The 11,569-nt window shown below is 48.0% G+C and overlaps 1 protein-coding gene across 1 annotated transcript; it reads right to left on the reverse strand.

Moving 5' to 3' along the window:
- Positions 1-779: 779 nt before the first annotated feature.
- On the reverse strand, positions 780-9,541 carry GPM6B (glycoprotein M6B). Its single transcript, XM_010146832.1, has 5 exons — positions 9,388-9,541; positions 5,763-5,934; positions 3,991-4,064; positions 3,608-3,673; positions 780-1,221 (listed from the first exon to the last, which is right to left on the reverse strand). The coding sequence occupies exons 1-5, from the start codon at positions 9,532-9,534 to the stop codon at positions 1,072-1,074; spliced, it is 609 nt and encodes a 202-aa protein (XP_010145134.1). The 5' UTR covers positions 9,535-9,541; the 3' UTR covers positions 780-1,071.
- Positions 9,542-11,569: the final 2,028 nt, after the last annotated feature.

Genomic DNA, 11,569 nt, shown 5'->3' on the forward strand with positions numbered 1-11,569 from the left:
TATCACTGAATGCTTCTGAAAAAAACCATTAATTAGAAGGCAGACTGCTATGGGAAAATGGCACCAGTTTGTCGCTTTGTCTCTGAACACCACGTTTTCTTCACGTGCTAATTAATTTGTAGAAAGGAAAACACATAAGCACTGACTATAAATGTGCTAAGCACCAAGATAGAGAAAGGTGGACATCCCGTATTCTGTTTTATGGCTGGAATTGTTACTGTTGGCATTAAAACTCCGCAGACTGTCTCATCCGCTCGTTTGGAATAGTTGGATCGGTGTCATTTTAATAAGGTAACACTTTTCACTCGCTTAAAACGTAGGATAATGGTCTCCCGCCGCCATATAAATGCTAAGACATTTATAGAAAATAAATATTAAGGCAAAGCTGACATTTATTTTCAAGGAAGGGGATCATTATCCAGATCTGGGGATCTACATTCCATTAAGTAGTGGTTAAAAAGAGTAAAACCTGGGACATGTGCTCGGCACTCATGTAAGGACGGGCACACGACTGCTTCACCGTAAGTAAGTATGGCACCGAAGCCGAGTGCTGTTCCCGGGGCCGGGGAAAGAGGGCTCGAAGGCGGCCCTGTTGCAACCTCCAGGCCGCTGTGACAGTGCCGCCCCGTCGGAACATCACCCGGCCTCAGCACCACGTGACGCCGAACCACGCGGCGAAGGCGGGCCTTGGCCCGGGGCCTGCACTGAGGCCCAGGGCCTGCACCAAGACCTGCGGCCCGCAGCAGCCGCCACGGCTCGGTGCGAGGCCTCACGCTCTGCAACCCGTCAAACGCTGAGTGCCGAGAGTCTCGAGGAGTAAGAATTTGGTCGCTTGTTGTGAAGTGTTGCCTTTTAAAATGCCTGGAATAAACCCATTCCATTCTCTGTGTGAAAGGATGGCAGGTTACCCACAGGAAGGGTTCCCTATACATGTGTTCCAGGAGCTGGAATGTGAAGCTTTTGCACTTCTCTCTAATTTTGTTTGGTAGACACACATCTGTACTGCAGAGCAGCTGTTTGTCGATTTGTCAGAGCTACAGCACTCTTCTGCTGCGTGACTGTGGCAAACACTTATGTGTAAGAATTGAGTTGCTCTTTTGACCGAGACTGGATATCCTGAAGCTCCTGCTCTTCTTTTGCTTTGATATCCTGGTAGGCCTGCATTTTGCTGGCATCCTTTAAGTAGGCCCAGTTAGAAGACAGTATCATGAGGAAGTGGATCTGGAAGAGAAGGGTGAGCATGATGGCTAGTGAGCATGGCAAGAGGCAAAGCAAGCTGCTAGTCAGATTAATAGACGCTCTTGAATATAACGACCAAAAAAACAAACAAACAAAAAGAGGTTATTCTACATTAATAAGCATTCTGTTGTTAAAACAAGCACAGAGGCTATTTTCGAAGGTCTCTAGACTTTGGCATGCTAATATTTCAGTTGGTTATTCACACTTCAGAGGACGTTAGTACAACAGGAATAAAAACGAGCTACGGAGTTGTACGGATCGGTTACAGTGCAGAATGGGGGGCAGGGGGGACAGCAGAATAAGAGATCTGCGCGAGGCAGTACGGGGCGATGTGTAAACTACGAGGTGCTCAGAAGAACCGCTTCCTAAGGTGGTGGTGGTTCTGCGCATCCCAGCCCAGATCCTGGCAAGGCTTTTCTCCCAACAAGCAGAGGAGAATTCCACCCCTCCCCCTGGAAAAAGCCTGAAACTGTAAACAGATTTATTTTTGCGAAGGAGGCCACATCGACATCTTGAAAGATTAAACAACAAAACACGAGTCCAGAACTGAGCAGAAGCATGCAACCTCCGGGTTGAGAAATCTCGATCGTGTATTTTTACAACTACGTTTTACACTTGCATTGTCCGACCTCAGGTGAAGGGTTTTAAATCAGGCATAGCAACTGCCGCTTTTCCTTCCTTTTAATCATTATTATTATCGTGTGGATTTTTTTCTAGTTTGTGCATTCATCTCTTCCCAACTCCTTTTCACCGTACGCCAAGCAAAAAATCTACATCTGAAAACACCAATTCACTACGTTGTTTTTTTTCCAAATCCCAACAGCGTTAAGAAGGTCACTGTGGTCTACCCATGGTTTTGCTTCCCGTGCAGTCGTACTTCCGGGTCTGAGATCTGGCTACCGAGGAATCAGTTACTGAAGTGCGCGCCGTACAAGGAGAGCAGCTGCTCACGCGCTCTTCCTGACTAGCTCGGGGTCCAGAAGAAGGAGCGCGATTGTTTTACGCAGAGCTAACGCAAGGACGTGTCTCCTTCTGGCGCCAGCCTGGTGCGGCGGTTACTTAAAAACGAAGTGAGAGAATGGAATCGTCTTTATCGCGGGAAATACCGGCCAACTAACTCGTTGTACCCGGGCTTCTGGTTTCTGCCCAGAGACTGGCACCGCTCTCCCGTCACCTTTCTTCCGCATCATACATATTTTGCGAGCCGGGGGGCGGGGGTGTATTTGGCGTTCGGGATGAAGAACGCATTGATCATCCCGGCCCATAACTGTTCCAGTATTTGTTTTGGAGACGGCTGTTCGGAAGCAAACGGCGACTTGAAATGGGACCATCCCATCTTCGGAGGGAGGATGGGTAAACGCCCCTACAGTAACTGAGTCCTCTCGACACGGACGAATAGCCAGATCTCATCCCCGTCACCGTTCATGTACAAGAAGTCGCGTTATCGATCCGAGAAGCTAAGTGATGCTCGCTGAAGCTATTTACAATTACTGTGGCAAAACTCAAAGCTAGACTTGTAGCCTAGGGTGTCAGTGGTATCTCAAGCTACGCAATGCAGCTCGTTACTGGGCTTATACAATTTAGAATTTAGTGCAGCAATCTTCCCGACTCTTAAACTTCAAAACAGCATAGTTATATGTGGTAGCCATCATGTAGATCAGCTGGTGGAAGAGAACAAAATACAGGAGAGTAAGACACAACGAGGTGACGACGGCTCAAGCCCTCTCGGGCAACTGTCGATACTTCTACAACAGACGTTACCCCGAACTTCTCCCGGGGCGAAGGTGCGGGACACGCGTAACCTGGCGTCGAGCCGGAGGGGATGACCTACGTATGGACCTGTGGCTAATGTGGCCAGCAAACGGCGGGTGTTACGCCTGGATCTGGCTGACGTGAGGTTAGACGCTGGCAGCTAGAGGAAGCGTTAAGGCATACGGAGCAAGGCGTCTCGTTAGCCTCCCTTTTTCCAACTGCTACCTGTAACTGGCACTGCAGGGTTGGAGCAATCCAACTGCCCGGGTCCCGACACAAAAACCCAGGAGGTTACAAGCAAGTGATCAGAAAAACCACAAAAATGAAAAGAAGCAGTGGACACAAGCAGAAATAGTGGGCAGACGTGGGATCTTCGAAAGGACATGCAAGGACTTTTTCTTCTAAAGAAGGGGGAGGCGGGTTAAGATGACCCCGTAAAGCAGAAGCTGGGGACCTGCTGACCTGTAATGACCGAACCAGAGCAGCGAATAACGGCGATTACAGCTCATCCCCCTTGACATCTAGTGTCACTGTTTGCGAGACACCCCAAATCTCAGAGCATCTTCAGCCTGAAAGGAACGCGTTACGCAGCGGAACAAGAAGAAGTGCTACCCACCAATGCGATGACCGTGGCACCAGCTCCGGCACAAGCCACAATGAACAGGTGGTAAGACATGTAGAACTAGAGGGGGGGGGGGAGGAAAAAAAGACAAACCACATTAAAAAACACTGGAGCAACTGAGGACGGTAGAAACGCATTTCAGCTGTTCTAGAGAACAAGGATAACAAAACCCTGTCCGTAGCAAGGTATTCAAAACCTGAAATAATTTTCATTTCCTGGACGACCTAACACAGAACAATTTCAGCGCTGTGTTTAAATCCATCTCTTCATACCGGTGGTATCGGTTCTCCCCAGAAGCTTTCATCAAGTTATTTACTACGCGGCGCCCCGGCGACTCGGAGGCAACAGCCGCCCGCGCGCAGGTTGTGTGTCTGTACCTCGTTCGTGTTGCAGATGTTCTCTAAAATCGGCCCGCAGGCTTTGCCAGGTACAGCATTCCAAGGGATAATACCTGAAACACCACAGCAAAAAGAAACCACCAATTTCAGCAATCCCTGCACGCTTCGTGTTCCTCTCTCAGCTCTTCCGCCCACTTGCCGGTTGTGTTCCCGTTCCGGTCAGCCACACGTCGAGCGGAAGGAGGAATTCCGGCAACTCCCTCAAGTTGTGCCGTCTCCTTACACCGGGAGGGGAGGCTGGCTGCCAAGACATGTTCTCAGATGTGGTTTTCCCATATGGCAGCCAAATGGTTGGTTGGGATTTTGCACTTCGGGTCCGGTCGCATACTGCCTACTCCCCCCAAGCCGCACGGGAAGGGATAATCTACATCTCGGGGGCACTTGGCACCTTCCAGGACAGCCCTTACTAGGTTAAGCCCTGCTCAAACAAGGAGTTACTGTACGTGAGCGGGAATACGGAGCTAGAGGGAAGAGTTACAGCACTTTTTCTGGTTTAGTTCCAACAGGTAAAAAGCATTACCTGAAAGCCGCTACAAGGACATTCCGTCTGCTGCGCCTCACCTACTCCCAACTGCACGACTGAAAATCTGAAAGGTCATCAGGATCTAGCAAATTTGAAATAACCTCAACTTCTAGGTCTCTAACAGATGTAAAGCTTAAGCAAAAGCCATTTGAAAGGGGAGAAAACCAGTTTGGCTTCTCCCCCGCAGAACTCAGCTGGTTGGAATCAGGGACTCTGCAAGGGGCAGGTCATTGAAATCACCTCGGGAGGGTATGGCTTTCAAGAAGGCTCTATAGGATTTACGTTTAAGCCAGCTGTTTCTCTGCCTCTGCAATGCACACTTGAAGGCTTTTAGCTACCGCTGCCACCCAAAGGTGTGAGGAAGGTTGAGCTGCCTGCTCAGGAGTCGCTCCCTCCCGTCACTCATTGAAACCCGCAGGATTTCAGCCGCCAGAGGAACAGCCCAGCCCCAGACGGCGCTCGACCGAGAGAGGCAGGAAGGCGGAGGAGCGCATCACCTCCCTGCCCTCCCAGGCCTTGCCGCTGAAGGAAACATCTTCCCAGCCTCTTGGCTCCAGTTGCTAGAACAGGATGCAAACATTTAACCACTTTGGGACTCTGTGCTTCTGAAATCGGGGTGTCTTACCTTCTCCTACAGGACTTACCGCTCGGATAGGAAAGCAAACCCAAGCTTTCTTACTTTTTCAACTCTGAATCCCTTCTCTCAGCTCGGACTTAGTCCAAAGAAAGAAACACTCCTAGAAAGCATTAGCTAAAACAAGGCCAGAAGTAACGGTGACTAAAGCACCTCTGCACGAGGGAAGCTGAAAAGACCAGCTTCAGGAAAACTCACCTTAGGGAGTGAGCTACTTAAACGTAGTCCTTAAATGTAAAAACAGCTTTTGAAGGGAAAGAACATAGGCATATGGGTTCAGAAACAAGAATCTGGTTATCTAGTTCTCTGTGCTGCTTCTGAGCAGTTTATTTTGAGGCTGATCTATTTTTAAACCTAATATTATAGTATTGGAAACCGCTACAAAATCATTTTAGATAAATGACTTGCCAGTTCAGTTGAATTGATTGCATCTGGAAAGAGATCAGTGTAATCTGAATTAATTAGAAAAGTAATAGCACATTCAGAGGTAGGAGATGCTTTTGCATTTGGTTCATTTGATCAGGCCGAGACAAAACTCCCGAAGACGGGCCAAGGAGAAAGGATAAAGCATTTAATCAGGATTAAAATAAGTACCGTATTGCCTGATATCCACGCAGATCTGGTCCCCCGGAACTGTCACATTTGTCTGAAGAGATTTGATGACTTCACAAGTCGACCATATGTTATAGAACATGAAGACAGGCACAGCAGAGAAGCCAAAGACCCCAAGCCAGGCCACTCCGAGCACGTAGGTGAGGAAAACAAACTGGACAGAGAAAAAAAAAAACACACACGCCTCACGTTTAGTCTTTGAAACGAACGCTTGGATTTTCCTGAACTTCAGGGCCTGCTTTCAAGAAGCCAAGTGAGAAAACGTGCTTTCCAAGCACAAATGAAATCAGTATTCTGGATGTTTACAAATCCTTTGGTAGTTTAAAGTGCTACTGAGAGAGCAATTCAGACATTTCCTTTTTCATCAGCCTGCTTGAGTAAACACGGCTTGACCTCCTGAAAGAACAGTCCCTTAATTTCTCAGGATTCTCAGCTAAGCAAGGATGCTGGTTGTAGGCTAAAACCAGTAAGATTCCAACAAAAAATCAATTCAAGCATCTTTTTAATTAACTGTAACACACTAGCATTTCTATACAGCTTGCAAATCAGAAGGGGAGAAGGGCGAGTCCGTGTTCACAGAGCTCTGCCGTACTCCCCGATCTGCTGGAATCCATGTTGATTCTAACATTTGAGAATACCTATTTTTGAAAACACACCGTGACCGCTACAGCAGCTCAGAAAGGTTCAATTGATCTCATACACGCTGCCAAGAAGAAAAAAGAAAATTAGTTATTTCACTTTAGAGAATCATGGATTTTCCACTGAAATTTGCTGGTTGGGTTTTGCTCTTTATTTTTAAAAAAAAAGATGACGTGCATTTTCTTTGGTAACACTGTTAGGTGTGGTACTCATTGTTCTGGAAATTTCCTGATGGAACTCTTCCCTTTTCCCGCTTCTTCTAAGTTTTATGGCGAAACAGTAGCTCTGGCATCAGTTCCTAGCTCCTTCTCCCGGTGAGACTGGGGTTTGGATCCTACTTGGAAGCACTGCTCCATCTTGTGGGTTCCCTTTCCCTGTTGTTCAGCTGTAGGTGGGCTGGAAAGGCTTTACTTCCAGTAAAGCCTCAGTGCTGTACTGCCCTACTGGAAACCAGCATGCCAGGAGAGAAGAGCAGGGATGGGAAAGGCTCTGAGGGGGGAGCTGCGTCAGCCTGACCCGGAGCTGATGGAAAGACTGAACGCTGCAGTGGTGGAAGTTTGCATCCTCACAGGCTTTTGTCCGGATGCGTGCAGCAGCACCGCAAGCATTAGAGGGAAGGCTGAGCACTGGTTAGGTTCTACAGCCAGCGACGGCAGCGTGTGCGGGGAGGCGGAGGCGTCGCAAGACTGAGGCCTCCTACCCTTTAATTTATACACAGCGGAGCCAAAATACCCTGGCTCCTGCTAGGCGGTGCCGTACACCATATAACATGTACCTTCTGCGCAGGGATTGAGAATTCTCTCTTTGGATGGTGGGAAAGACCCTGTGGCCCAGTTTAAAGGATTTCTATAGATACACTATGCATAAAAGGTGGGTCTGCATACACGCATGTAGGAGTGTGCACGAGAGGAAGCACACAAAGCCTCTAACTCCTAAACCAGCCAAGAAATAGCACACTTGCTCTCACATTCAGTGTGGTAACTATGGGAAATGGCTGTTCTGCATTACCACAGCCAGCATCAGGAGAAGTGTGGCCAGCAGGTCAAGGGAGGGGATTCTCCCCCTCTGCTCTGCTCTGGTGAGACCCCACCTGGAGTGCTGCATCCAGCTGTGGAGCCCTCAGCATCAGAAGGATATTGACCACTTGGAGCGAGTCCAGAGGAGGCCTCGAAGATGATCAGAGGGCTGGAGCACCTCTGCTATGGGGACAGGCTGAGGGAGTTGGGCTTGTTCAGCCTGGAGAAGAGAAGGCTCCGGGGAGACTTTATAGCACCTTCCAGTACCTGAAGGGGCTACAAGGAAGCTGGGGGGGACTTTTTACAAGGGCCTGGAGTGACAGGACAAGGGGTAAGGGGTTTAAATTGAAAGGAGGGAGGTTTAGATTAGGTATCAGGAAGAAGTTCTTCACAGAGAGGGTGGTGAGGCACTGGAACAGGTTGCCCAGAGAAGCTGTGGATGCCCCATCCCTGGATGTCTTCAAGGCCAGGCTGGATGAGGCTTTGAGTAACCTGGTCTAGTGGAAGGTGTCCCTGCCGATGGCAGGGGGGTTGGAACTGGATAGTCTTTAAGGTCCCTTCCAACCCAAACCAGTCCGTGATTCTATTTCCACACCACGACTGTCACCACTAACCACTGATGTGTCTTACCAGAGCTCCAAGCCGTTACTCAGCCGCTAAATTCTCTCCTTCGTTGTGTCGAAAGTACAGGCAAACATGAAAACACGTGTTTTCTGTCATATTTCCATGTGTCACACTGGTATGTGAATAAGCAGCCAGCAATCACGTGTCTGCAACTGCTCAACTGCACAAGCATTTGTCTTCACTAATGAGATGCAGGTATGTGTATGTTTCTACTGTATTTTGGATCTTTGGAAAACACTACTTTAGATCTAATTTTGCTCCTCAGTGAAGATCATAATTGGTAGGAAAAGAGCGAGTACATAGCTGTTTAACTGGAAAATGATCGGATGTCTTATTAGCTCTTGAAAAATCCAGCGAGTTTCCAACGGCACTGTGGAAAATTGTTAACCCCCTTGAAAATAAACATGCATGTCCTTTGTATTTAGCCAGCTGAAAGTATCTCTTTTTTAAGTACAGGATACAGAAGGTATATTAAAATGCAACAATCACATCAAAAGCCTCTTCTCTTTTCACCCACACTTTCCCGTGGGCGATCTGTCATACCGCTTAGCTTCCTCCGCGGCCACGAGCTTTGCATTCAGAATTTCAGAAACAGCTTTGAAATCCCATCTCACAAACACAGTTACGTTCCTGTTCTTGCAGAGCGCGCCCTGGGGGGGCAACGTGGGTGAGACTCCCAAGGTTTATTTTTAGTTAAACTCTGTTAGAAATTTCGTTCTAAGACAGCAGTACACTGACGGGAAGATGGCTTCTAACTTGGAGGCTTTCAGTGTTTCAGCTCTGCGCAAGGGACTCTTACCTGTGAGTGTGTTTTGCCATCTGCAAAAGCAGGACGGCAACGCCCGATTCGAGTGCAGAGACGTCGCGAAGCTTCACGCGTTACTCTCTGAAGGACCCAGGCACCCCGGAGCAGAACCGAGTATGGAAGTCAGAGGCATGACAGGGGTTTTTATTTAAATAGCTCTGCAAACCACAGCCTTTCACAGCCTGCCTTTAGGCATCACCAGCGTGCTCCGTGTTCAAAAGCACAAATTGCATCCCACGTGAAGCGTTTTAAAACTAGCAGCTGGGCTCAGACCAGCGCATTCAGCCGCGTGGCAGGGGAGGCTGCGGCAGCACACCCTGCCAGCCCATCTGCTCCGTTTGGAGTTGACCGAACACCCTCGCCGCACAAAGGAAGACTAACAGCGGGGGTTGACTTGACTCTGAACCCCCATAAGGAGTTAAACAAAGAAGGCGGCAACGTATGGTGGGGTTCAAAACGCAGGAGTCAAACCAACAGGTTTTGGTGAGCGAAGGCGACTCTTCCCATTTCTAATGCTACTCACCATTCCACTGATGCAGCGGCCGCAGGCTGTCGTTTTGAACTCTCCATGCAGCTCCTTCACGGCACTTGTCGTATAAAAACCTTCTGCCAAAAGGATTATTCCATATAAGAAGAAAAACGATGCAATGCCATAAATTACATACTGCATTAGCTGTATTCTAAAATGGAAAAGAGAAAAGATGTGATTAGATTTCAGTCCTGTAAAAACAATGTCAGTTCTCCCAAATGATAACAGGCATGAGGTAACTCCTCTTGTGTAGTTCCAGGCTCCTTAATGTTTAGCAGGCAGGCTGCAGGAGCGCGCCCGCGTGGCTACCCCACTTCTACAGGTAAGAGGGACTGATCTGCTTTCGTTGTGCGCCCGCTCGAGCATCCCCTCTTTGCGCTGCAGTTCTTCCACTGACGTGTATTAGTCACCACTAATTGGTGCTGCAATTTCATGCCTCCACTGTGCAGGTTGTTTTTTTTCCCCTGTTATCGATCCTGACGCCTAACTCTGGGAACGTCTGACAGGAACAACGAACACAAGGCTTTGAAATGGCAAAGGCTGGAGCCAAACTACTGGCTGAACTACCAGGCTATGTGGTGATTCCTTTGGCTTAGGGCAAGGAAGCAGTCCCTGAAATTCACCTGTGAAGTCCAGTTAATGCATGTTTGCAAAAATTTGAAAAATTCTTTGATGCTTCTCAGATATGAAACTCAGCAAATGTGCAGTGAATTTTCATGAGGAGGAATGGTTTGTTCTGCAGCCTTGGAGGGTAATTCCAAGTGACCAAGTAGTGTCAATGCCTTAAGTCAGTGCTGAGCTCCTCAAAAGGTAATTAAATGAAAAAAGTACTTAGGAAATGCTTTCATTTCAGGTGCTCTGGAACCATCCAGATGAAGATGGCTGCAGAGCACGTGGTGTATGCACTTCCCTCAGATACGATTTGAGAAAGTTCTCGGTTCCTTAAAAATCTACCATCTGCAATGGCACTCTTAGGGTACTCTCCCTCTGGCTAGAATGGCCAAATGGAAAGAATAATTTCTAAACTTTATCTATCAGATTCCATATCTGAACCTGACTGTTCTGGAGGACCAGAATGCCATTAGCTTTCATGCCATATTTCTTCTGACCTCTGCAAGTCACATGCCGTTACTAGCACAACTTCTCCAGAACTCAGGCCTTCTTAAAAGTAATTCCATTGTTGGGATGGTTATTTTGGGTGAAGCTCTTCACAGACCAGAGAGATTAATTTTATACAGTTTTCTAAGGATAAGTATAGTTTTCCTCAAATATTTTTTCCCAATTCTTACCACTCACCACTATGTAGCTGCTAGCCTACACGTACATCTCCAAGGAGCATCTGCATGTTTTTGCTTAATTTAAAGAAAACTGATACTACCTTTTATACAGTTAAATGTTATCCAGACAGATAGCACATCAAAATATTACTCAATTTAAATTACATGTGGGAAGTGTTATGTTTATTTTCCAAATGGATTAAAAATAACAGGATAAATCTGTTGCACCTGTGCTGTAAAGCATGAAAAAATTAAGTTGGAATTTGAGAGGGAATAGAAGAATTCGCTTGACCGTCGTTAACAGTCCAGGAGGAGCTCTGTGTGTGTGACCAGAAATTAGTAACTTGAAACCTGGTTAAAAATCCATTCCACAACGGGTGCCCCACTGGCATATTTTTTATTTCCTTTACGTCTCTTTGCCCTTGCCTTGTTAGACCTCCGCAGAGCCTAAGAGCTCAGCCCCCCGGGGTAGGAATTACCCATTTCCCCAGCTGCTGATGCTGACTCGCGAAGGAATGTTGTCAGCAATTCCCCAACATTTAAAACTCGCTGCCTGCTGTGGCTACTTTTGCAATTTCTCCTGTTTTCCTCAAACGAAGGCCGATACATGCACAAGGATGTTTTGGTTGGTCGGTTGCTGCTCAAGGGCCGCTTAGTTTCCTGCTACATTTTGTGGCTCACCGCAGGGTCCCTGTGGCTCATGCAACTGGAGCTGGGGACACGGTGCCCAGCCGCACCGCGGGGCTGGGAAGGGGGACAGGACCCCAGCAGGGTGCAGTCCCAGAGCTGCGTGGCAGGGCTGGGCACTGGGGATCCTGCAAGGGGAACAAGCCCCGAAACAGTGCTGTGGGCCCAGTGCCAGCGCTCCCAGAGGATGGGAGGGGGCCAGTAGAATCATA

Source organism: Eurypyga helias, unplaced genomic scaffold (assembly GCF_000690775.1).
Source record: "Eurypyga helias isolate BGI_N326 unplaced genomic scaffold, ASM69077v1 scaffold25382, whole genome shotgun sequence".
Lineage (NCBI taxonomy): Eukaryota > Metazoa > Chordata > Aves > Eurypygiformes > Eurypygidae > Eurypyga > Eurypyga helias.

What these genes read in the sequence shown, in the direction of transcription:
- GPM6B (XM_010146832.1), bottom strand. Translation starts at nt 9,534, where the DNA reads ATGCAGTATGTAATTTATGGCATTGCATCGTTTTTCTTCTTATATGGA. An exon ending in GCCGCTGCATCAGTGGAATG is followed by an intron (nt 5,935 to 9,387) that starts GTGAGTAGCATT and finishes TTCTCTGTCCAG; the next exon opens with TTTGTTTTCCTCACCTACGT. An exon ending in CGTGGATATCAGGCAATACG is followed by an intron (nt 4,065 to 5,762) that starts GTACTTATTTTA and finishes GTGGTGTTTCAG; the next exon opens with GTATTATCCCTTGGAATGCT.